At 43.7% G+C, this 23474-nt stretch overlaps 2 protein-coding genes and 1 long non-coding RNA gene across 8 annotated transcripts in view; 2 read left to right on the top strand and 1 right to left on the bottom strand.

The window, feature by feature from the left end:
• The window catches only part of PNPLA8 (patatin like domain 8, phospholipase A2), a 36904-nt gene extending 22212 nt beyond the window's left edge, over positions 1–14692 (bottom strand). The window contains exons 1-4 of one of the 5 annotated variants that reach the window (XM_083574470.1): positions 14562–14692; positions 4853–6026; positions 2866–3015; positions 1980–2131 (exon numbers count right to left, since the gene is read on the bottom strand). In XM_083574470.1, the coding sequence (XP_083430596.1) occupies positions 1980–2131; positions 2866–3015; positions 4853–5941 (1391 nt within the window). In that variant the 5' untranslated portion in view covers positions 5942–6026; positions 14562–14692. Of the gene's footprint in view, positions 1–1979; positions 2132–2865; positions 3016–4852; positions 6027–8624; positions 9025–14561 lie in introns of those variants that run through there. The other 4 variants (XM_083574469.1, XM_083574468.1, XM_083574467.1 and 1 more) reach the window with 4 other exon arrangements.
• LOC310744041 overlaps positions 1–23474 on the top strand; it is a 352149-nt gene that overhangs the window by 318080 nt on the left and 10595 nt on the right. The gene's annotated exons all lie outside the window — the stretch shown is intronic.
• LOC310743925 (uncharacterized protein) overlaps positions 1–23474 on the top strand; it is a 797205-nt gene that overhangs the window by 771483 nt on the left and 2248 nt on the right. The window contains exon 2 of one of the 2 annotated variants that reach the window (XM_083574660.1): positions 20847–22596. The exons of the other annotated variant lie outside the window; for it this stretch is intronic. Within the exon in view, the coding sequence (XP_083430786.1) occupies positions 21157–22338 (1182 nt within the window). The 5' untranslated portion in view covers positions 20847–21156 and the 3' untranslated portion in view covers positions 22339–22596. Of the gene's footprint in view, positions 1–20846; positions 22597–23474 lie in introns of those variants that run through there. 2 annotated transcript variants of the gene reach the window in all.

The following is a 23474-nucleotide window of genomic DNA, read 5'->3' as shown; positions in this document are numbered from 1 at the left end:
GCTCCATGCAGAGACTGACTTCCGAGACGCAGCCACAGCTTCCTATTGGCTACAGGAAGCTCCTGCAGCCAATTGGAAGCCACAGACGCCTCCTCCTCCCCCGCCATGGCTTCAAAAGCCAGCAGGGAAAGAGCGACGGAAGTGTGCGCATGCGCACGGGTGTGTGAGCTCCCGTGCGTGGGCGATCTGACCGCTGGCGAAGTTTGCCGACCCCAGGCCTTGTCCATTCTAGATACATTAGCTAAATTAAACAAGGGTGCCAACAGCCACTGTGTTTACTGCATAACTCTTTGATTTTCTCTTCAGATATGGAAAAAAACCTTGTTCTATCTAAGAAAAAATGACTATTACTCAACGAGGTGGTCAACCTAAAAACATATTATACAGCGCCTTTCCACTGGTCTGCTTAAAGCCAGCTGAATCAACTCCTCAATTCCATTTACATCAGTCACTCCATCCGGCTAAGAGAAGAGAGATGGGACTACAAGACCTCTTCATCTGCTCTTCTCCAATTTTTTCGATTCCTGCTGTAAACCTTAAGATCTCTGTAACTAAGGGATTAGTGTCTGAACTTGCTTTTTTCTTTCTCCCTCCCAGTCCATTCTCCTTTTGTGTCATGTCTTTTAGTTTGTGAACCTGACAACAGGGACCTATCTTCTCACTGATAATTGAAAATGTGGTATTCAAGCATGTTTTGCCTAAAGAACAGGATAAAAATGCTAATAATAATAGTAATAGTTTGCTTGCTTTGTTTCATTCTGTTTGAGAAACTACCTCATCCTAAGACTCATGAACTCGCCATGTATTTTCCAAGATAGACTACACAAATAGCAATAAAGGTATTCCCGCATTCCAGAGGTACTAGTATATGCTAATCTAAACTGTATAAGATTCTACTGTTCAGCAAGAATAGAGGATGGAGCAGGTGGTCATGACCCAAGAGAAACAAATTCACAAATAAGTTTAAACAGAAGTGTTATTTAAAAACATTTACATATATGCCATGTTTACACTAAAATAAACCTGGCTGAAGATGCAAGTTATTTGCGATATCAGTTGAGAATTTCAGTCTGTTAGTAAATGAAAGTGGGACACTCTCAAGTGACCCCTTTCAAACCAATATGTGGGTATCAAGTGCTGAAAATAATATACAGTTGTATACACTTCTGTTAGGAATTAGGCTTGAAAGATCATTTTATTTAAAAGAAACAAATTTCAGGCTAATGACAGGCCAAAAGCAGGCAAACCCCCTCCAGCACTTTAATATGATGATGAAGTCAGGGACCCATAATTATTCTCCAGTCTACAGTCTTGCCACAATTTCATCTTGCTAATGGAGAAAACTTTCCAATTATCATGGTTATGGATAAATTCTGGAAAATATGTTAAGGCTGGTTCATCCTTTACACTGATTCATTGTTTAACGTTACATGTATGCCTGTGTTTCCTCCTCCATTTCAACTTTAGTTTCTTTCACTTTTGCAGGAAGTCTAGCTTGCCACTATGACTGAATCCTCAATGTATATTTGCATGAAGAATGCAAACTAGCATAAAGCTATTCAGATTATATATTTGTGCAAACCATTATTTGCTTGTTCAGATATAATGGCAAACTCGGGTTGCACGGAAAGGGGAAGACAACATGAGGCGTGAGCATGTAAACACAGGTCATGTTCATGAATTGGCACACAATGGTGCTGCATGTAAATCAACCCTCAAGAGACTGACTTCACTATGAGAATTTCCAGTGCTCTTCAAACAGAAGCAAAATATTATAGTCCAGTGGCACATTATGAATCCAGTGACACAACGAAGCGTGCAAAACTGTATGTTTAAGCTCCAAGAGTACTACTTTATTTTCTCTCTCAGCTCAAATAGGCAGAGGACTACCTCTGCTGCCTATACTAAAAGCGAGATACACCAATTTAAAATAATTCAGTCCAGCTAAAGACATAGATGTAACACTTTCACAGCCCTACCTTGTTCCCCCGCCATCAATAGTTAGAACTCGAATGCCCCAGCCTTTTACAGGGTCTGTGTAGCCAATTACAGCCAATGCTTCCCTGACAGCAGCCTGAAGAGATTCGTCATTTGCCTGCCTTAGTCGCAACAAGCATGGAATGCTTTTTTCCTGGAAACAAAATAAAGATTTTAAATGCAGCACAAAAAGTGTTTATCTGGTGCTCCTCCAGAGCACCAGATATAAAACTAAAATTAAATTTATGAAAGTACATACTGTTAAATTTAAAAGAAAGCATTGATGTTTTCTTCACACTTTTCTTACACATACTATACTTGGTCTGAAATCCTAAGCACACATCTCAGGAAACAAATCCCAAAATTTTTTGTAGGACTCACCGCAATGTTATTAGAACCTTCCAGTTAATGAAAAATGTACTGTTATTTTTCAATTGCAGGGCAATAATGAAAGTCAAAATACTCAAAATGTGTAACTAACTAGATATCCTCAACTCCAGATTCTACTATAAGTCAGAAATGACTGTGATTATCTCCAGAAAACTTCTGAATCTTTTGTGTATTACAGCCTTGTGATCTTTGAATATTATATAACATTACCGTCCCTGCACCAGAGAAATTTACTGGTGTAACTTTAGTGCAGCGATGGCTAACCTGTGGACCTTCAATGCCAATTGTTCCTGACTATGCTGGCTGGGCCTGATGAGAGCTGGTGACCAACAACATCTTGGTAGGATATAAGAAGCCACTGAATCTTATAGCCTGAAGTGGAATATGCACTTAGATGTTACATATTGTTGTAAAATACATAGCTCACAATTATTATTTCCAAAATGAGGATGTGATTTCATTTTCAATTCATGGTGAGATGATAGAATTGATTTGTACCTTAACAGCAACTCCTCTACTTTCTGGAAATTCCAAGAGATGGTATGTCAGTTCTTCAACCCTGTTGATACAGACTCTTCTGTTAGATGATCTCCGTAATGCTTGCACTAAAGCCCGGGTTCTGTTATCTATACTCACCCTTGCAATAATCTACGAAGAGAATGTTTTATCAATTTTAAAAATCCATCAAATATCTAAGACAGATGTCTTCAACCAATTCAAACTCAGGACCCACCTTCAACCCAAATGTGCATTTGATGGAACCATTTCTTAACCTTTAATCATATATTTGTATGTTGGCAGCGCTGCTGCTGTGACCCAGTAGTGGGTCCCGACCCACCAGCTGAAGATCACTGGTCTAAGGGATCTAGCAACACAAGCTTTTGTGGGCCAGAACCCACTTTATCAAGCACACTTTAAAAACGACAGGCAGGCAGTTGGTTCCCTCCTTTTCTCTATGAGCATAAGTTAAATAAGCATCCACTTAAGGCTGCAATCTTATGCACACTTATCAGGGAGTCCTTTGAAAATACAACTTCTAAACAGACATGCATAGGTTTTCACTACTCATGACCATTCCTTGCATCTGATTATATGAATCCTAGCATGTACTACAAGTGTCATGCAGTGCAATCCTATACATGTACACTCAGAGGTCCCATTGACTTTAATGGGCTTACCCCAAATAAATGCGTACAGGACTGCAGCTTTTAAGGTACCAGAAGGGTTTTGGTGGCTTTGTTCTAAAAAAATGCCTCTGGAATTTAAAAAAATGCAATTTTTTTTGCTAAATATTTTCATCATTTTTATTTTTTTAGACTGAAACTGAAAATAACCACTTACCTTGTTACCTCTGCTGAGTTAAGAATTATTAGAACATAGAAAAGCTTGCTGAATCAGACCAATGGCCCATCTAGTCCAGTATCCTGTTCTCAGAGTGGCCAGCCCACGTGAAACCTGCAAGAAGGACCTGAATACAAGAGCACTTCCCCCCTGTGTAGTTTCCAGCAATTATTTCCATGTCCGACAAACAGGGAGAGCTTTATAAGCATTTCAGATTTTTTTTATCTCAAGCCCAGAAATATGTAGTAAGGGTGCTGGGCTAATAAAGTGGCACCTTGGTTCTCGAACTTAATCCATTCCTAAAGTCCGTTTGACTCCCGAAACGTTTGAAAACCAAGGCGCGGCTTCTGATTGGCACAGATGCCCCAGAAACAATAGCCAGTAGCTGCACTGGGCATTCGGCTTCCGAAAAAAGTTTGAAAACTGGAACACTTACTTCCAGGTTTCTGGCGTTCGGGAGCCGATTTGTTCATCAACTAAGCTGTTCGAGACCCGGGTTCCACTGTACTGTTGTGCACCAGTAACTTACTGAAGAGAGTTGTAGGGAAGACAGTAGAAAAAAACAAGAGTGGGACACAAACAGCACTTTAAAGTGCTCAAAACAGAGTTGTGTTCAACTAAGCTCACTCTGGCAGCCCTTACCACAGCCCTATAAGGCCAACAGCAGTATTCTGAACATTGATTTGTCTGTGGTGACTAAAGTCCTCCCGGTGAACAGGTAGGGCTGTTTTTAAGTTAAAAGCTAATGGATTATCTCCTGACCTCAAGGCTGTTGATGTTCTGTACCCGATTTTTGTGACTTTTGCATAGGCAGTCATTTTTATAGACTAATTTACAGAGTTGCTGCAAACTATTACTCTTTAAATAAAAAGCCAATTCATCCAACTACTTAGTTCTTTTATGGTAAGATTGTACAAAATAAATCAAAAATCTCTACATATACTTTAACCATGTAAGTACTTTCACAAAGCTGCTTCTTAAGTTGTATAACCTTTTAAAAATATTCTATGTTCTGTTAAAATCAATGACACAGGGGTTTGGGGTTGTTGGTCCGCCCCCCCCCCATTTTCTTGTATTGTTTATAACTATATTTTATCTGTTACATAACAAAATACCTTATGAAGTGATGATTAAGGAGGTTTACCTTTTCCCTTTGAAGGGACAGCCTCCTCTCTTTCTCTTCTGCACGTTTAGCCTCCTCGTCATCTTTCAACTTATCCTCACTTTCTTGTACTTTGCTCTTTTCTGGCAAAGCGGTTTTTGGATCAGATCGTAACTTTGGGACCAGTCCTCCAATGTAACTATCCACAAAGGCCTGTACACTGTTACTTGGGTAAGAAAGAAAACTTGCAATACCCTTTTTGCTGGACGCTGGAGCGGTGGCACTGGTGTTCGCAGAGTCTGGAGACTGTGCTGCAGGTATTAAGGCAGATACTGCATTCATTCTGTTTTCATTACTTAATATGTCATCTTCTGGTGTATCAAGTGTCTTCCCCTCCTGAGTCTGTGATTTAGGAGGGGAACCATTCCCCTTTTTCTCTTGAGCCATACCACCAGTGCTAAAGTACCAATTGATGTGATTTGCTAGAAAATTGTATGTTTCTCCAAAGTTTGTAGCAAAATAGCTAACATGAAAAAGGCTATTTTTGAAATCTGCAAGATCTTTCAATGAACCACGATTAGTACTACTGGGACCCAAGTCTTCACTTACAGGCACAAGCTTCTTACTGTCTATGCTATCATTGCAGTCTTTCTGACTTCTGTTGTTTGCAGCTTGTCTGACATTTTCTGGGTTCGTATGAAAACTATTTTCTTGGCCATTATTTTCAGCCGATCTGTTCAGTATACCAGAATGTGGCTTAAGCCGAGCTATCCGTGAAATCAGTTCACTGTGAGTTCCAGACACAGCTTTTGAGACAGATTCTAAAGTGTTCTTAAATCGTGACATGCGACTGCTTGTTTTTGTCAATTCCTTAGAAGTACTAAGTTTAGAAGCTCTGTAATGCAAGGAGTCATGATAACAGAAGTGCTTGTTATACCATAGTGCTTTGTCTCCTCCCCATTTATAATATGGTTTGCTTGTGTGAAAAACTCTAAAAGGAATAGCTTGAGTTATACTCCAAAAAAGCTTAGGTCTGTACAAGTAATACAGTTGTCTGGTGTTTTGTTTACAAAGGCTTTTTGAACTAGCTACTAAGTACAGATAGGCATCTAAAGACAATCGAATTGACATTACGTATAAATACTGAAGTCATCCATAAATTTGTTTTGTCCAGAAATCTTTTTTTAAAAGGAAACATCACTCTTCAGGATGTTACCTGAAATGAAAAATAAAGAGTGTTAGTCTATTGAGCAAAGTATGCTCGACAAAGAGAAATCAGAGTTTCCAGTAGTGTGTATACTTGATCTTAGCCTAAGAGGCAGCTCATCAAATTTAGAATTGTATCGTTCTGGGAAGCCATTTCTTTAAGGAGTTAAACAAAAGTAATCTGAAATTAGCTATAGGGATTACCAATACAGTACTCAAATACAGTGTAATGCATTGAAGCAAGGTATCAGAACATCTCCAAGAATAGCTACATATTAAGCAATAGAATAAAACAGGCACCCCCAAACTCGGCCCTCCAGATGTTTTAGGACTACAACTCCCATCATCCCTAGCTAACAGGACCAGTGGTCAGGGATGATGGGAGTTGTAGTCCCAAAACATCTGGAGGGCCAAGTTTGGGGATGCATGGAATAAAATAGAGAATATGCTGACTCCCTCAAAGTATAGAATATGAGATAAAAGGCACCATTGTATTCATTCCTATAAGAACAAGGAAAGAGTGTAATTAGGCACAGATTTAGCTAACCATACTAGAAATAAGATTCCTTCCCATGGTGGTTTGTATTAGTGAAAGTGCTTCTGTTAGTGTAAAGCAAAGCACCTCATTTTCACCCCTACCAAATGCAGGTCTCTATGCCATACCACAGAACCTTCCAACCTCCAGGAAAAGCTTTTTGGGGGAACAGAATATGAAGCATCAGTGAGAATTAGACATTCTGCCCTGTGCAAATGGAAGCACTACCACAATCAAAAAACAACAACCCACTGCCAGTTGCATCACTTAATCCAACAATTACACTCTAAGGCAACTCTTTCACCACATTAAGTTTTCACTGAACTTTGACACCAACCATTACGTCTTCATTGCACTTTGGCATGAATAGTCTATCGAATTTCTCACTGCAATCAACAATGCCTCCGGGGGAAAATGTTTCAGGGAAACTTCCTAGAATAGTTCTCCACTGAAGTACTGCATCAAATCAGCCTGTGTGTGCCCCAATGCCGCTTGGTGCATTTCATATTTTGGGCTGCCCTTGCATTCTAAGGAAAGAAAAGCTGTATACAATCATTTTATTTTAAGCAATGAACAAGTTGAGTAACAGATAATAGCTAGCTGACAACAGGGCACATGACACTTGCTTGATCTGTTCCTAGAATCTTTCTTGAACAGCCAAGATCACACATTACAAGGCACTATTTATAACTGACAAGATGAGCACTTGCATACAGGAATACACTTAAAACCAGGAGGAAAACATTCAGAGCCTAATAGCTTTGGGTTTCAGTGAGACATGCTTAGAGGATAAGCTGGATATAAGCTCACAAATACAATTAAGCAAATTGCCAAGTATTACGTGTGTTTTCAGGACACAAGACTGACCACACCAAAGCCGTACGCTAGTCATATACACAATATAGATGTATTCCTTAATACATCTTTAGCCCGGTGGAAGGCAGAAAAACTAGTGAAATAACCAACCACATACACACCCATTTTTTAAAGATTGAGAACAGCTCAAAACCTTTAACAGTCAGAAAATATTCCAAAAGCAAACATTCTTGCGGAAAAAAGTCTTAATTATATGCACACAAACAAACAGGAATATCAAAAGCTATTTTGCTACTCAGTCTACTGACCATGATATGTTTAATATCAAAGTCGCGGGTTCGAGACCCAAACTTTGCATTTCAGGGGTTGGACTAGATGACCCTTGTGGTCCCTTCCAACTCTATAATTCTATGCGTCTATAAGGGTTTTCAAACGATGGGGAGAGAGGGAGATATAGAGGGAAGGCATCACATATACTATTGTGTTCCTTCCTTTATATTAAGAGCCAAAGCTAAGAGAGAGAGAAAGAATGAAAGTCCCCAGGGCCCCATAATATCAGGTGGGCAACCTTTAAGGAAACAGTGAATGTTTGAAGTCTCAGCCTTAAGCAGAACCTCACATCCCCCAGACACCAGGTGTATGAGGAGAGGCTGTGTATTATCACTCACTGGTTTGTTGTTTTTATTTTGTTTATATATTTTGATGTTTTGTATTTTGATTTTGTTCTGAGACCTCTGGGCATAGGGTGGTATATAAATTCAGTAATAAATAAATAACAATAATAGCAGCAGCTGACTCACACGCCCCTGGGACAAACTACCACGGGATCCCTGGCTCAAACTCACAACCTGCTCACTGGTAATAGTAATAACAATATTTTTTAATCATTTCTACCCCTGCCCACTTAGGGAGGCTTTCAACACATATAAAAGTATAACCTATAAAAACATAATAGTAATAATAATAATAATAATTTATTATTTGTACCCCGCCACTCTGGGCGGCTTCCACAAATACAAAAAATACACTAATAAGTCATACATTAAAAACTTCCCTGAACAGGGCTGCCTTAAGATGTCTTCTAAATGTCAGGTAGTTGTTTATCTCTTTGACAGATAAATGGTACTACTGAAGGCCTTTTAAGCCAGGGACAACCCGAAGCTACGCAACGTACACGAAAGGCACCCATAAACACACTCTCTCTCTCACACACACACAAAAATACCCCGTAACCAAGGAAAACAAAACACCGAGAACCTTAGAGGGGCAACAGGGCGACTCACAGACCCAGGTAAACAGGCGCGTTCCTGACACGGGTCAGGAAAGGCGCGCACGACGACGACAACACCGGGCAAGGCAGCAGCACGAGGGGACGGAAGGCTAAGGGAGCTGCTGGCTGCCACTCACCCAAAGCAGGGCTCCCCTAAGGTCGACGGTCTACCCTCTAGGCCGCCCGGCAGGACGCCCAACGCGAAACCCGGAACAACAGTCTCACCGGCCATTTTCTTCGCAACCTGTGAGCATGCGCGGCCGGCCGCGCACGCGCGCTAGAGACGCGCCGGCGTCGAGATTTATTTATTTATTTATCTATAAAGGTTTCTCTCTCTCTCTCCCCTCAGGGGACGTGAGCCTACCCCATCTTTACCTAGTACGCATGCGTGCGAGCTGGAACGTTTAGCCGCGCGCCGTTTAACGACAACAAACTCGATAGCCGCCGGTCTCCTAAAAATGGCAAAAGAGAGAAGAAATCTTTAAAGGGGCGCGTCTCATTCTCTAGGGCAGGGAGTTTCCGGGTTGATAATGGAGATGCCGTATTTAACGCACACGCACAAAGAAAGAAAGAATAATAAATATTGTTGTTGTTTTATTTATACCCTGCCCACTTTAGGCGGCTTTCCAACACATATAAAGCCATAAAATAAAATAAAATCTTAAACATTGTAACGTATCTGGGGTTAGACCTCGGTGTGTCCGCCTAGAAACAAACAAAAAAGGTCGCAGCAAACAGATGAGTTGTTGCTCTTAAGTGGAGGAGATTTTTTTTCACTTTTAAGTAAACACTTAAAAACAAACAGCCTTTCCTATTATAATTTATAAGTGTACTGGCATGGCTGCGTGGCTAAAATACTGCAACGGTTTATGACATCTCCGCAATTTAGTCAGCACTGCAATTTGGGGAGCAACCCTGCAAGAATGAGACAGAAGTGGTGTTCAATAATATAAGCTCTAAGTAACTGTGTAGGGCAGTGGTGTCCAAATTTTTTTCAGAGGGACAAATTTGATTAAGTGAACATGGGGGGAGGGGCTGGCCAAAGTTGTTGAGCTTCTTTTAGGATTGAAGAGATTGAAGTTGAGCTTTTTTAACGATTGCTTCCCACAGGAATTGTTGGGTTTAACTTACTTTTACACTTAGGTGTCGAGGAGAAAGAAGAGAACAGTGGCTGTGGTCAAACTACAAAGAAAAAAACTCTCCATTATTATTGGCATCTCCTTACCTGGGCTCCTTCAACTCCTGAGACTGTTGCCCCAGATGATGGAGACTACAACATGCAGCAGCAGCGACAGAAACATGAGAAGTGAGGCATGAATTGATGAAGTGAACATGCGTGAGGCCTTACCATTTTGCCTGGCATTCTTAGAATCATTAAAGTTAAATGCAAATTTTATGCAACAATTTTATGCAAACTTTATTGCAAATGGCATACTTTTCATTTTGTCACATGGATCACTCTGCCTTTCATATCTGAAGGCCAGATGAAAAATAAATCCAGAAAGCTGAAATCAGGAACATTGTAAAGTACATTACACAGTAATAAAGATTGTCTGTCAACTTTTAAGTTCACAACATATGAACAGGAACATAACACCAGGTATACTTGTGTCCAAATATATTTATATCTGATTTAGACCAACTGACATTAACTGAGCTTTTACAATGTATTCATCATAACTGAAAAAAGAACAACATGCCTGCACTAATGCAAAGGGTGAAACTGAGATGATCTGGACTGCAGCTGAGGGATCCCCACTCCCTCCTGCTTCCACGCAAGCAGGAGTTGGGATCGGGGCTGCTCCGATGGGAAAGGAGGCATCACGCTACCTAACTGAGAGATCCCTGTCCCCTCCTGCTTGCACGCAAGTAGGAATGGGATCGGGGCTGCTCTGATGGGGAGCATTCGTGCTGCCTAACTGAGAGATCCCTGCTCCCTCCTGTTTGCACGCAAGTAGGAGTTGGGATCGGGGCTGCTCTGATAGGCAGTGCGATGCCTCCCTTCCCAGCTGAGGGATCCCCGCCCCCTCCTGCTTGCATGCAAGTGGGAATGAGATTGGGGCTGCGCCTTCCATGTCTGACCCACTGCGCACCGCTTCCCCACCACCACCGAAGAACCAACAACTCGGGGGCTGTCCAGGCTCATGGAGAAAGGAGATAGAAGCCTCGGAGGAAGGGGAAACGTAGTGAGCCAAGGATGATGACGGGTATTTAAAATTCTGCAATTCACAATTTCTCCTCTAAAGGACATAAGCTATTATTCTTAAATACCATGGTGATTTTAAAAAATGCATAAAATTAACACTGCAGCCTGGGCAGGCTGGGTCTTCCTGTTATATACCTGCTGGGATTGAAAAGGCATCTGACTCTCACCTGAATCTCATAGCTCTCCTGACGAGTGCTTTGGTCTGCCCACCAGATACCAATGTTTTTGTTACAATCCCCTTCTCAATTAAGTAATCAATTTTAATCTAGAATTTAAAATCTCAAAACTTTCTTATTTGTTAATTTGAGCAAGTAAACTACTGCGCTCACTTCATTACAAACAGTATTTCTGTCGGGAAACTGTGTACGTGCAGCTACGCACACAGAGTCAATTAAGGTTTGGCGGATAGCCAGAAGGCAATCTGAAGGAGTAAGTCTGCCTGGTGATAACAGAGACATGGAGACCGCTCCCTGATTGGTCAAGTTCTTTCAAGGGAGTGATAATTAATGGCCTCCTAACTGGAATGTGTTAGTCAGAGTTTGTGAGTTCAGAGTTCTGTGTGTCAGTGTAGGAGTTGTGAGTCGTGTCAGAGAGAGCTAGCAAAAGATCCATGTTCTGTTCCTGTAAATAGTCCACTGTATATAATAAACACCTAACTACAAGTTCCTGGTTCCTGCTTTGTCTATCCTGTCTGCAGCCAAGTCACCAATTGCTTCCGTGGATTCTGCGTGTACTCTGCTAGGTCTGGCTAAGGTCCTGCAACTAGTCAGAAAGTTGCGAAACACCAAATAGGTTTTGCCAATAATTTCTACCTGCAACACACTTGAGCAAACCTGCTCCTCTTTCACAGATCTTTTGTTGCCATTTGCAACTGTAGCTGCCTCTGATTAGTTATCATTTAACTCTTGGGGGAAATAATTAGGATCGCACGTCAACGTCCCAAAAGTGTACTGTAGTATTTATTTATTTAGCCACGCCCTCCCCCAGCTGACCAGATTGGTCGACCCAAGGAGTGACGCAGCCGGGGACTCCCTAATAGCGCAGGGGGCTAGCCATGCCCCCCGCACAGAGGGGAGAGCTCCTGGTGAGTCCGCAAAAAGGCTTTGGTGGGCAAACACTTGGGGGCCACAAGAGATTGCTTTTTCAAAATTGCCTGGGGGGCTGTTTGAAACCAAGTGGCCCCCAGGCTGGACTTTGGACATGCCTGGTGTAGGGGGAAAAGGTTCAGGGCACTGAACAACTTATTTCCTCAGTCCCTTTCTAGCAGAATTAATTATGTATAATAGTTGATATTGTAGAATAAATTATGCAAAATGATTTGGGCATTTGCGTGATTTGCATGATTTCTCATTTCTGCTTTCTGATTGACATGTTTGTTTTTTTAAACCACTGGATACGTAGCCTAAACATCCCTTTCGTGGACAGAATATGGAGAAAATATTCCTGTATGCATAAAGTGTGCAAGGGGCACAGTAATAAGCCATACGCCTAGAATTCAAGATGGGCTTAGCCAATACTATGCACTTTTATTTGTCTTAACACCACCATCTTTAATCTACTACCCCCACTGAAATATTGTGGGGAAATGTTCGCTCTTTATGGTAAAGAAGATTTAACAGAAACAACTGGAAGATGCCTGCAGTCAGGAGGGTTTCAAGCACCAACCCAAGCAATTCAAATGGATTAAAGCACGGTATTGCCCTGGCGCAAATAATCCACTTAAAAAAAAGAATTTTGTGATGTTAGGAAATTGGCAGAGGGTTCCTCCAGGCAACATATCTATTCAGCATCCATTCTGATTTGCTTGAATTTACACATGGTGCTTAGAATATCTTGGTTCTTTATTGAGTAAGTCATTCTGATTTGTTTATTGGACAGTTACATGACAACGAGCAACTTGAATTTGCCAGTGCATGAGTAAATCCTATCTGAAAATGGAGACGGTTTGGAAGAGCAGAGAGACGTGTAAACAACCTGCATGCAAATAATGATGAATGCAGGATAAATATTCGTTGTTGTATAACTGTCCCATAAGTAAATTGGAATCGATGCTCAATAATGGCTGTTTACAGGATGCTTCCAGACTTTTGCTGTTCTCAGGTGGGATTCATTCACATAACCACAAATTCTGATGGCACAATTATAGTTGCTTGGACTTTTTGTGTTAAGGAAAGCAACAGGAAAACATACTGGAAAGTGTGGGATGACACTTGGTTTGATGCAACATCATCTAGCCTCCCCACAAACAAATCAGAAGCAATGCTCATTAAATAGTCCGCATCATCTAATCTACCTGCAAACAAACCAGGATGAATGCTGAATTATCAGGTTTCTGGAGGAGCATGAAAATAATACTTGACTGTACTACAAAACTCTTCTACATTCAAACACTAGGTGGCAGCCGGAAATGGAAAAAGAGCTTGTTTTCCGTGTAATTATGTACACTGATAAATATCTCAAACTTACAAATGAAGCATACTAGCCAGCAATAAACTTTCCTGTCCTTTTGTTTATATGAATCTACTCTCTCTCATTCTCCGTGACTTTGCCATTGTTATAAGCACGCTATCCATTGCAAATGTCTGTTTAGTTTGGCAGCTAAGCAGAGACACTGTAGGGCGTAGTTTATGACATACACATAAACTTGAAAAGAGTCAACTCTGCTTTCACCCTCCTTTGCACTTCCCTGTCTCTGGAGATGGGAAAGGATAATGTGAATGGAAAGAGACAGACACAGGGAGGATTCTTAGAATGGGTCTATCTATGCATAGCTAGCAGAGAAGAAGAGGGTCTTGGGAATGGAAGGAACAATGTTTTGAACAGGTAGAAAGGAAAAGAGGAAAATACTTGAGGTGGCAGCTTAGACAGGAAAGTTTGGAGGAGGGTGGGAGAAGATGCAAGAACACCTTGCATTTATTTGGGTCGCAAACACTGAACAGCGCAGCTAATCTGCCATAAATCCAGTTTGAGACAGGTGGTTGTTTGAGTGGGTGGGAGGCACATGGTAATGGCTGATAAATAAGGAGTTTATGCCTAGTGGGAATGCGAACAGGGGAACTGCCCTGTGCTTACGGGTCCCTGTGTCTGGCACCAATGGCCACAGCCAAGAGCCCTGCTGATTTCCACCCATCAAATGAGGCTCTCAGTCTCCTCCTTAGAGCAGAGCAAGTAAGGAGACGGCCACCAATTGCCCCAAGAGAATGGTCCTGGTGGGCTTTTAAAAGGGTGACTTTGATAAGTTAGTTTAATGTTCCTTGTAAGCTGCCTTGGTATGGATTATATATTGGAAGGTGGGATGTACATTAGGTCACATTCACACCATATATTTAAAAGGCAGCTCTGGCTGAGACCCTACTTGCCTGCACACTGTCTTGCCAGAGTGCTACATGCACTGGTTATCTCCTGCTTGGACTACGACAATGCGCTCTATGTGGGGCTACCTTTGAAAGTGACTCGGAAACTACAACTGATCCACAATGCAGCAACTAGACTGGTGACTGGGAGCAGCTGCCGAGACCATATAACACCGGTCCTTAAAGACAGTCAGTAGCCAATGTAGGGCCCGAAATGGGGTTATGGGGTATGTGTAAGCAGAGCCAGCCAACTGCACCATACACCAGAGAGAAACCTAACCCAGGCTCCTCAGCTATGCCAACTCGGAGCCGGCACAGCAAAATAAGTAAATAAATAAAAACTTAAACAAAAACAGCTCCCCTACCTTCTTTCCTGGCTGGCGTAATCTGGCAGAGCTTCAGATGCAGCAGCTGATCTGCCACTCTGCCCCACCTTGGCAAGGATTTGGACCACTCTGCCAATTCGTTTAATTTGGCAAGAAGCGCAGGCAGATGCAGCTTAGAATACCTTGTAGAGCCAGTTACAAGGAGATAAAGGAGATTTTGTTTCCCAACAGAAGAAGAAGTCACAAATACAGAGACTGATCTAGGTGAGCCAACACACTTTTTACATTTAGGTCAAGCCCTGGATTGCCTTTAAACATGCTCAAACAAGAGCAGGCGGACCAGTTTTCAACACAGCAGGTGTTAATCAGCTTACTAATGTCCGGATGTGCACTTTCCTTTACCCCTCCCCCCCTTTTACATACATTTAAACTGCAATGTAATTGACATGATCTGTATTATTATTTTTTGGCATTTTCCTCAACTCTGACTTAACTGCTTACATGTCTTTCTTCCCTTCCACCCATTTCTTTACATATACACCTGCCAACTTAGGAGAACCCTCCATGCATGTGATGAAATAAATTCTGGTCTATGGAAGTGTATGCCATTGTTATGCACATCCTTCCTCTGTGGGTTAAGCGTTCTGGTGGTCCATGCAGCACTTACCCAGGTTTGATGTCCTTTGGTAGGAGGTCAACTGAAGTCTTATTGACGTTCTGTAGCGTTTGCTTTATTGACACAGGTTGTTCATAGGTGGAGGCATAGCTTAATCAGGGCTTTCCCCCCCAGCCAGAATTCACTGGAACTCAGTTCCAGCATCTCTCAGGTGGGTGCCATTGCTATTATAAGAGAACAAGGAGGTGTTCATTGTGAGTCCTAGAGTGCTAGAAAAATAGCACTGAGCTTAACCATTCTAACAGGCAAAGTTCACAGCTCCCATATCATATATTTAGGGGTATTGCCACCTCCCCCCCCCCAATGCTTTTAGATCACAGTCCAAAATCACAGCTCTCTGTTCATTTTTTCTTCTGCTCCTGTCTGAAGCCCTCTTTTCAGGAGAGGAATCTAGGTAAGTCATCTTCTCCAACCATCACTGAATGAAACGCGTTGTTGGAACACCAAGGCTATCAGCAGGCAGGCATATTTTTTTTTTATTTGTATGGTTTTCCACCCTGCTCTTTCCTTCCACAATAACCAATAATGTAGAATACACAGCATTAAAAACACAATTTAAAACAACAGTGGCACAGATCACAGATAAAAATGAGCTGCATGGGTAATACTCAGCAGACAAAAGTAAGTGTGACATTCACACAGCTTTTTCCATTTTCAAAAGCAGTTTGAAGAACCTTCTTGGGTTTTCCTTTCAGCAAACAGATTGACAGAGGGGAAAGTTCAGTTACTGTCATCCAGCTGGATGTGAGTTGGGAGTCTCAGGGGCAAAATTCATGTGCAGGCAGTGCTTCCCCACAAGTAAGTGATGCTTTTGTAGTCGGTGAAATCCATCCCTATAAATAAGAATCCAAGGTTAACCTATGACCCCCGATATACAATGACACTGCGGGTTCCATTGAAAGCAGGTTAAAAGATTACTATTACAGATAGGATCTCCCAGGGGATAAAAAGAGTCATGTACTGATCTCCTGTTGCGCCACTAGTCTTACTCCTTTGTTAGATTAAGGTTCAAGTTCCCCTGCTTGATTTATAGTTTGTGAACTGCAGGGAGATAGAAGGTGTGTCTGATTAAGTTATCTGAGCACAGTTACATCTGATTTTTTAATCTAATGATAACAATAGTAATTGGATGTATTCCTTTTCTTTGGAAAAGTATTATTAGGCACTCCCTGTTTTGAGTACTGAGAAATCCCAGGGACAACACCAGCACTACAGGGTTTTGCTTATACCGGAGAATTAGAATACAGTGGCAACTTGGGTTACAAACACCTCGGGTTACAGACTCCGCTAACCCGGAAGTAGTACCTCAGGTTAAGAACTTTACCTCAGGACAGAAATTGTGCACTGGTGGCGCGGCGGCAACAGGAGGCCCCATTAGCTAAATTGGTACCTCAGGTTAAGAGCAGTTTCAGGTTAAGAACGGACCTCCAGAACGAATTAAGTTCGTAACCAGAGGTACCACTGTACTTTTGTATAATCTGTTTTAATTATCCAAGTAGGAAGTAAGCACAGGGCTGAGGAACCTGTATTCCTCTAGAGCAGGGTTTCCCAAACTTGGGTCTCCAACTGTTTTTGGACTACAACTCCCATCATCCTTAGCTAGCAGGACCAGTGGTCAGGGATGGTGGGAATTGTAGCTCAAACACAGTTGGATCTCCAAGTTTGGGAAACACCGCTCTAGAGGTTGCTAGACTCCAGTTCCCATCAGCCTCAGCCAATATCGCCAATGGTTGGGGTAATGGTAATTGTAGTCCAGCAACATTTTGGAGGACCATAGGCTCCCTAGCCCTGACATACAACATGCATTCTAACAGTAAGCATGTGTTCAGCCCCTCCAAAGCTATACCTGTTCCAGCTAACTGTGGTAGGAAACTCAGCTGGTTTTGTTTTTGTCTCTTCCAATCTCCACAGTGCTGTTTCCATTTCACACACACTGCCCACTGCACACACACCTTTTTCTCCCAGATGCTCAAGATGGCATACATGGTTCTTCCCCTCCTGATTTAATCCTCACAACAACCCTGTGAAGTAATTTAGGCTGGGAAGCAGTTGCTGACAAAGTCACCCAGTGAACTTCCTTGCTGACTGGTCATTTGAACCATGGTCTCCCAGGTCCTAGTCTAACATTCACTGAATTGGTACACCACACTGGCTGTTACAAGGGCATCATATTTTAGAGGAAGGAGATGCAAGAATCAGAAAATATCCACTGAAATAATGGATGCAAAGCATACTGGGCTGGATACAGACTTACAGCACAATCCTAGACATGTCTACTTGGAATTAAGTCCTATTGAATTCAGTGGGGTGTACTCCCAGTCCTAGTTAAGTGGGGTTAGGACTGCAGCCTTAGTCATGCTTACACTTAGTGAAATCAACAACTGAACGTTAGTCATCATTACTAACTTCAGTCACACTGATTTCAACGGATCAACTCTAAGCATGGCTAAGGTTGGATCCAACCAATGGCCAAAAAGTTGTGCAATATACCGTATTTTTCGCTCTATAACACGCACCTGACCATAACACGCACGTAGTTTTTAGAGGAGGAAAACAAGGAAAAAATATTCTAAACGAAACCGTGGATGTATGATTTTTGTGGTTCATGCTGTGGCCAGACATGTGATCTGACGGTGAGTTTGGGGTAGCCCAATGCAAAAATCCTGAGGATCCATGTGGATCCATGCTTTGTAACCACGTTTTTGCGCCATTGCAGCCCCATGAAACAGTGGGTGCGTGTGTTTTTTGGTGCAGGCTGTAGCCATGGATATGCTATGTGATCTGATGGTGAATTTGGGGTGACCTAGTGCAAAAATCCTGAGGATCCATGTGGATCCGTGCTTTGTAACCACGTTTTAAGTGGGGAGGGAAGGAAAAGAACTCAAGGGACAAGGAGCACGCGTGGGGTGTGTGGAGAAGGATGCTGCTAATAATGCAGGAGAGGCTCCTCTCTGGCTTTGCTCCTTTAGAACAAGCAGGCTCTGCGTCTCTCCCTCCTCCCCGGCAAGGAAACCATGATAGTAACCACTCTGAGACAAATCAAGAAAAATTGCGACCAACACTCTCCCCCAACAAGCGCAGTGAGGTCAAAACACACACACACGCAGAGAGAGAACTGGCCCTAAAGTCACAGGGGTGCTGGGGGAGTGAACGGGAAGCAAGAAAAGGAGAAGGAGCCCTCACACACACAGAGACACACAGAGTGTCGATTCTAAAGTCGCAGGGGCGCAGGGAGAGCGCAGGGGCGCAGGGAGAGTGAACGGGAAGCAAGAGAAGGAGAAGGAGCCCTCTCTCTCACACACAGAGTGTCAATTCTAAAGACGGAGGGAGAGCGCAGGGGCGCAGGGAGAGTGAACGGAAGCAAGAGAAGGAGAAGGAGCCCTCTCTCACACACACAGACACACAGAGTGTCAATCCTAAAGTCGGAGGGAGAGCGCAGGGGCGCAGGGAGAGTGAACGGGAAGCAGGAGGAGGAGAACGATAGCTCAAGCACACACAGCCCCTACAGTGGCTAATCCAAAATCGGACAGCAAAAAACTGCAGGCAGGGACAGAGAGCATGGGGTTGTTTTAAAGCAGCCAACCCCGCTCTGCTTCTCTCCCTCCTCCCGGCTAGGCTGGCTGAAAAGCTTTGCTGCTACTTAGCAGCTCAGTGGGGAGGAGAGAGGAACATAGAGGACGGGGTTGTTTTAAAGCAGCCAACCCCGCTCTGCTTCTCTCCCTCCTCCCCGGCTCCGCTAGCTGACAGGAGCCGCTTACTGTTTCAAAGCGAGCCACGGACTGCTCACAACTGCAGCAGATTCCCCCGCCATCTGTAGGCATTCGCTCCATAACACGCACAGACATTTCCCCCTACTTTCTAGGAGGAAAAATCTGCGTGTTATGGAGCGAAAAATACGGTAATATGAAACCATTACAAGTTTATCAATGAAGGTGCAGCTGATAAGTAAAAAAATCTAGAGCGTTGTGAAATTTTACAGAATCTCTGATACTCTCTCTTCATATTCCTGCATGCTGAAACAATAAATATTCCTTTGGTAATCTTGTTTATATGGCTACATACATCTGCTAGCAATCATTCTGTTCCTAGAAGGACTATGTTTATGTTACCATAATTACACTGAAAAATCCCAGATATCGCAGAGCCTATTTTTATCCTAACGATGAAGTAGTCAACAGCTCTTCCTATTGAAACATCCTGGCTACTTAGCCAAACTATGAAGTAAAGTTCTTGCGATACATTTTGTGGTTGATAATCACTGCACACAAGGGAGAAACTATTCTAACCTATTCATTGTGGGTGCCTCCACATGGCAGCTTCTTCTGTACTTGGTGCTGAGCATTTTTATTATTTTATTATTTTTGCAGCATCCATATAACATCAACCCAATAAAAATGCCAACCTTACTCCCCTACCCCAATTAATTCCAGATTTACCATTTATGTTTTGTTTTGCTACTTACTGGCTTTTCCACAGAAATTGTAAATTTGGATTAAATGGGGAAATAATATGGGTAAGCTTTCAGATTAAGACAATGTCATGTGGAAACTGTTCCAAACTTGCATGCATACAAACCACAGACTCCGGAGTGAACAGCCACCTAGAAGTGCCCCATGTAGCTTCAGGAATTTTAAATTCACTATTTAGTGCTTTTAAAAAGTCAGTGAAAATCCAAATTAGAGAAATATTTCCCTTGAGCTTAACTGAGAAAAATTGCCTGGTTAAGTTTCCTAAAAAATATTATCTATATTAATGCTGCAGTATGTATTTACCTAGGAATAAGTCTGAATTCAATGCGGTAGGCAAACTTTTTTTTAACTCATCAATTTTTGGACAACTGGACAAAATATTTTTAACTGGTTGATAACCCCATTTTTTATTACAATACAAATGAACAACCACCACTATTCTAATGTAATTGTAAACTTCGAAGGACCTTGGTTTTGTTATTTTTCCTCTAGCAAGCATAGTTCCTTTCCCCCTTTAGGGGATATCGAATGTCCATCCAAACTAAGCAAGAGGCCTTCTAGAGTTCTTCCAGGCTCCCAGAGTCTGAACAGACTCTGCTTCACTTAGTTCTCTTAAAAAACAGTGTCTTGGGATCAGAGCCAAAAACTGAGGCAGACGTTCTCAAGCAAAACACCACAATGGGGCAAAAGGTTGCTCAACAGTGGCAAAAGCCCATATGTTCTGTGGTGCAAGTTATGTGAGGTCTTCGGTCTAATAGACCCATGTATTTTGGCTCATTTAAAAAATGGGATAACTTCATTGAACATTGCATATTTGGAAGGGTCTGCGGTCATAGTCCCAGCACACATTTCTCAATGGGAGAAGGAAAAAATGAAAATCAGCTTTAAAAAATTGATATATCGTTATGGAAGTTTGCATGTGCATTCTTGACGCAACTCTATGAGTCAAATGTTAAGTCTGGCTTGACCCTTATATCCAGTTTGTTATGTACTGAGGTTTCTCACCCTGGGCCAGCAGGGGGATACTGTAGATAGTTATGCAAATGAAGGATCGAAAAGTGACGCTCAGTGATTGGATAGTTTTGTATGCAAATGAAGGATCGAAAAGTGACATTCAGTGATTGGATAGTTTTAGAAAATGGGAACAGTTACATTGTTCTGGAGCTCAGGCTGACTGAGCCCCTCAGCTTAGTTCTGTTCCAGCTTACAAAATAAAGAGCTGCTTGGGAGAAATCGCTGTGTCTTCTATGTCAACCCACAACTTAACACTGGCGACGAGGATGGAATCGATCGACATCAGAGCACAGCCAGATGCGGCCATCCTCTGAACTGAGCTGAATCACTGAGCTGAATCACAGAGCGAAATCACTGAGCTGAATCACAGAGCGAAATCACTGAGCGAAATCACTGGACAGAACCAATTCAGAGCTGACTGTTCTGGCTAGAGCACTGTGTTCCATCCATCGCCCTTCACGCCGGCATCGGAATCATGGCTTCACTTGTGCCTCTACCACCGTTTGCGCCAGCCTCTGAATCATGGGACTCCTACCTCACTTGGTTCGACTGTTACCTCCAAGCCAACGAGCTGACAGCAGTATCAAAGGAACGGAAGCGGGGCCTATTCCTCAGCCTCTGTGGACCTGAGGTGTTTGAGACGGCCCGAGCATTGGTTGCGCCTGAAGCAGTCCAGGCAACACCGTGGGACACGATCCAAGAGAAGCTCTGCAACCACTACGCGCTAAAGCCGTCCAAGATTGCTGCCCGCCATGCGTTTTACCACCGGAACCAGGCAGAGGGGGAGTCAATCAACAACTACACCACTGCCCTCAGACAGGCTGCAATGCACTGTGAGTTCCGAGACTTAGACTATGCCCTGATGGATCGAATCGTCTGCGGGGTCCGGGACATCCATCTGCAACGGCGTCTCCTCGCCAAGCCAGACCTCACGCTACAGAAAACTATTGAGGAGGATGTGGCCTCAGAAGCTGCTGAACGCTCCGCCCAGGAGATCCGCAAGTCCAGCAGCCCGCGTCTTGCTAGGAACCCAGTTCCAGTGCATCACGAAGAGGCCAGCAGTGATGAGGCATCCTCCAGTGAAGACGATGACGTGCACCAGACAAAGCGGGAGCGCAGGAAGTTCCAACAGAAGTCCAAAGGCCAACCGGAATGTGCCGGCTGCGGAGGCAACCATTCCCGTGCCAAGTGTCGATTCAGAGACGCCATCTGTCGGAAGTGTTCCAGAAGGGGCCACATTGCTAAGGTCTGCCGATTGGCTCCGTCTGACACCCCCCCTTCACCGACTCGCAAGTCCAAGTCTTCACTCCAGTCTGCCAAGGAAAGCTGTTTCGCTCTCACCAGTTGCCGCTGCCCGTCTGGAACCACGATTGGCCAAACCGACTCGCCTACGCGACGCAAGCTGAACGTCACGGTGCTCATTGAAGGAGCTCCATGTGACATGGAGATCGACACCGGGTCTGCCCTGTCCATCATGTCTTGGAGCACCATCAAAAGACTGGTACCCAGAGTGTCCAAAAGGCAACTCGACTCTCACCGCGTACACGTGAGAGACTACCAGGGAAACGACATTCCCGTGGTAGGTGTTGGCCGGTTACGGATTGCCTTCAAGGATTTTTCGGGCCTGCTCTGGCTGGTGGTGGTCGAAGGTCAGTAGCCAAGCCTCCTAGGGCTAGACTGGTTTGATGCCCTCGGCCTGGAAGTCACTGGCATCAACTGCATCTCTAACGCAGAGACTGAGGTCAAAGACTTTGCCGAGGTTTTTGACGGCACTTTGGGGCAATATACAGGTACGCCCATCTCCTTTAACCTTGATCCACAAGTCGCCCCCATCAAGCTAAAGCCACGCCGGGTTCCCTTTGCTCTCAAGGCTAAGGTGGACGAACAACTGGACAAGCTGATCGCCCAAGGAGTTTTGGAGCCAGTTGACCATGCCAAGTGGGAAACCCACATTGTCACGCCTGTCAAGCCAGATGGGTTGGTGAGAATCTGCACTGACTACAAGTGCACGATCAACAAGGCACTTCAGCAGCACGCTTATCCGGTTCCTGTTGTCCAACACCTGCTGCATTCCCTGGGTGAGGGTAAGGTCTTCGCTAAGCTGGACCTTGCCCAAGCCTATCAACAACTGCCCGTCGATGATGCCACTGCTGAAGCCTAGACGATCGTCACCCACCGAGGGGCATTCCATTGCCGCCGGTTGCAGTTCGGGGTGAGTGTGGCTCCTGGCATCTTCCAAAGCCTTATGGAGCGTCTCCTGCAAGGGCTTCCGGGCGTGGTACCATATTTTGATGACGTTTTGGTGTCCGCAGACTCACACCAGCAGCTGTTCGAGCGCCTCCGTGCCGTGCTGACCAGATTCCAAGAGTAAAGGTAAAGGTAAAAGGTAAAGAGGGAGAAGTGCCAGATCGTCGTTCCACAGGTGGTGCCAGATCGTCGTTCCACAGGTGGAGTTCCTGGGCTATCTTATCGACGTCTCCGGCCTTCACCCGACCACATCCAAGATCCACGCTATCCAGCAGGCCCCCATCCCAAACAACAAGACGGAGTTGCAGGCGTTCCTGGGGCTGCTGAACTTTTATAACATGTTCCTGCCCCACAAAGCTACGGTGGCTGAGCCTCTTCACCGACTCCTCAGCACAAAGACGCCTTTGTCCTGGGGTCATCGGGAGACGGCGGCCTTCAACGCAGTCAAGGCTCTCCTTTCATCGTACAGTGTGCTGGTACAGTACAGTGAATCCAGGCCGCTGGTCCTTGCCTGCGACGCCTCACCTTTTGGCATCGGCGCTGTCC

Source organism: Podarcis filfolensis (assembly GCF_964270895.1).
Source record: "Podarcis filfolensis genome assembly, chromosome: 10".
NCBI classification, from domain to species: Eukaryota; Metazoa; Chordata; class Lepidosauria; order Squamata; family Lacertidae; genus Podarcis; species Podarcis filfolensis.
This window is presented reverse-complemented; position numbering and strand designations above follow the sequence as displayed.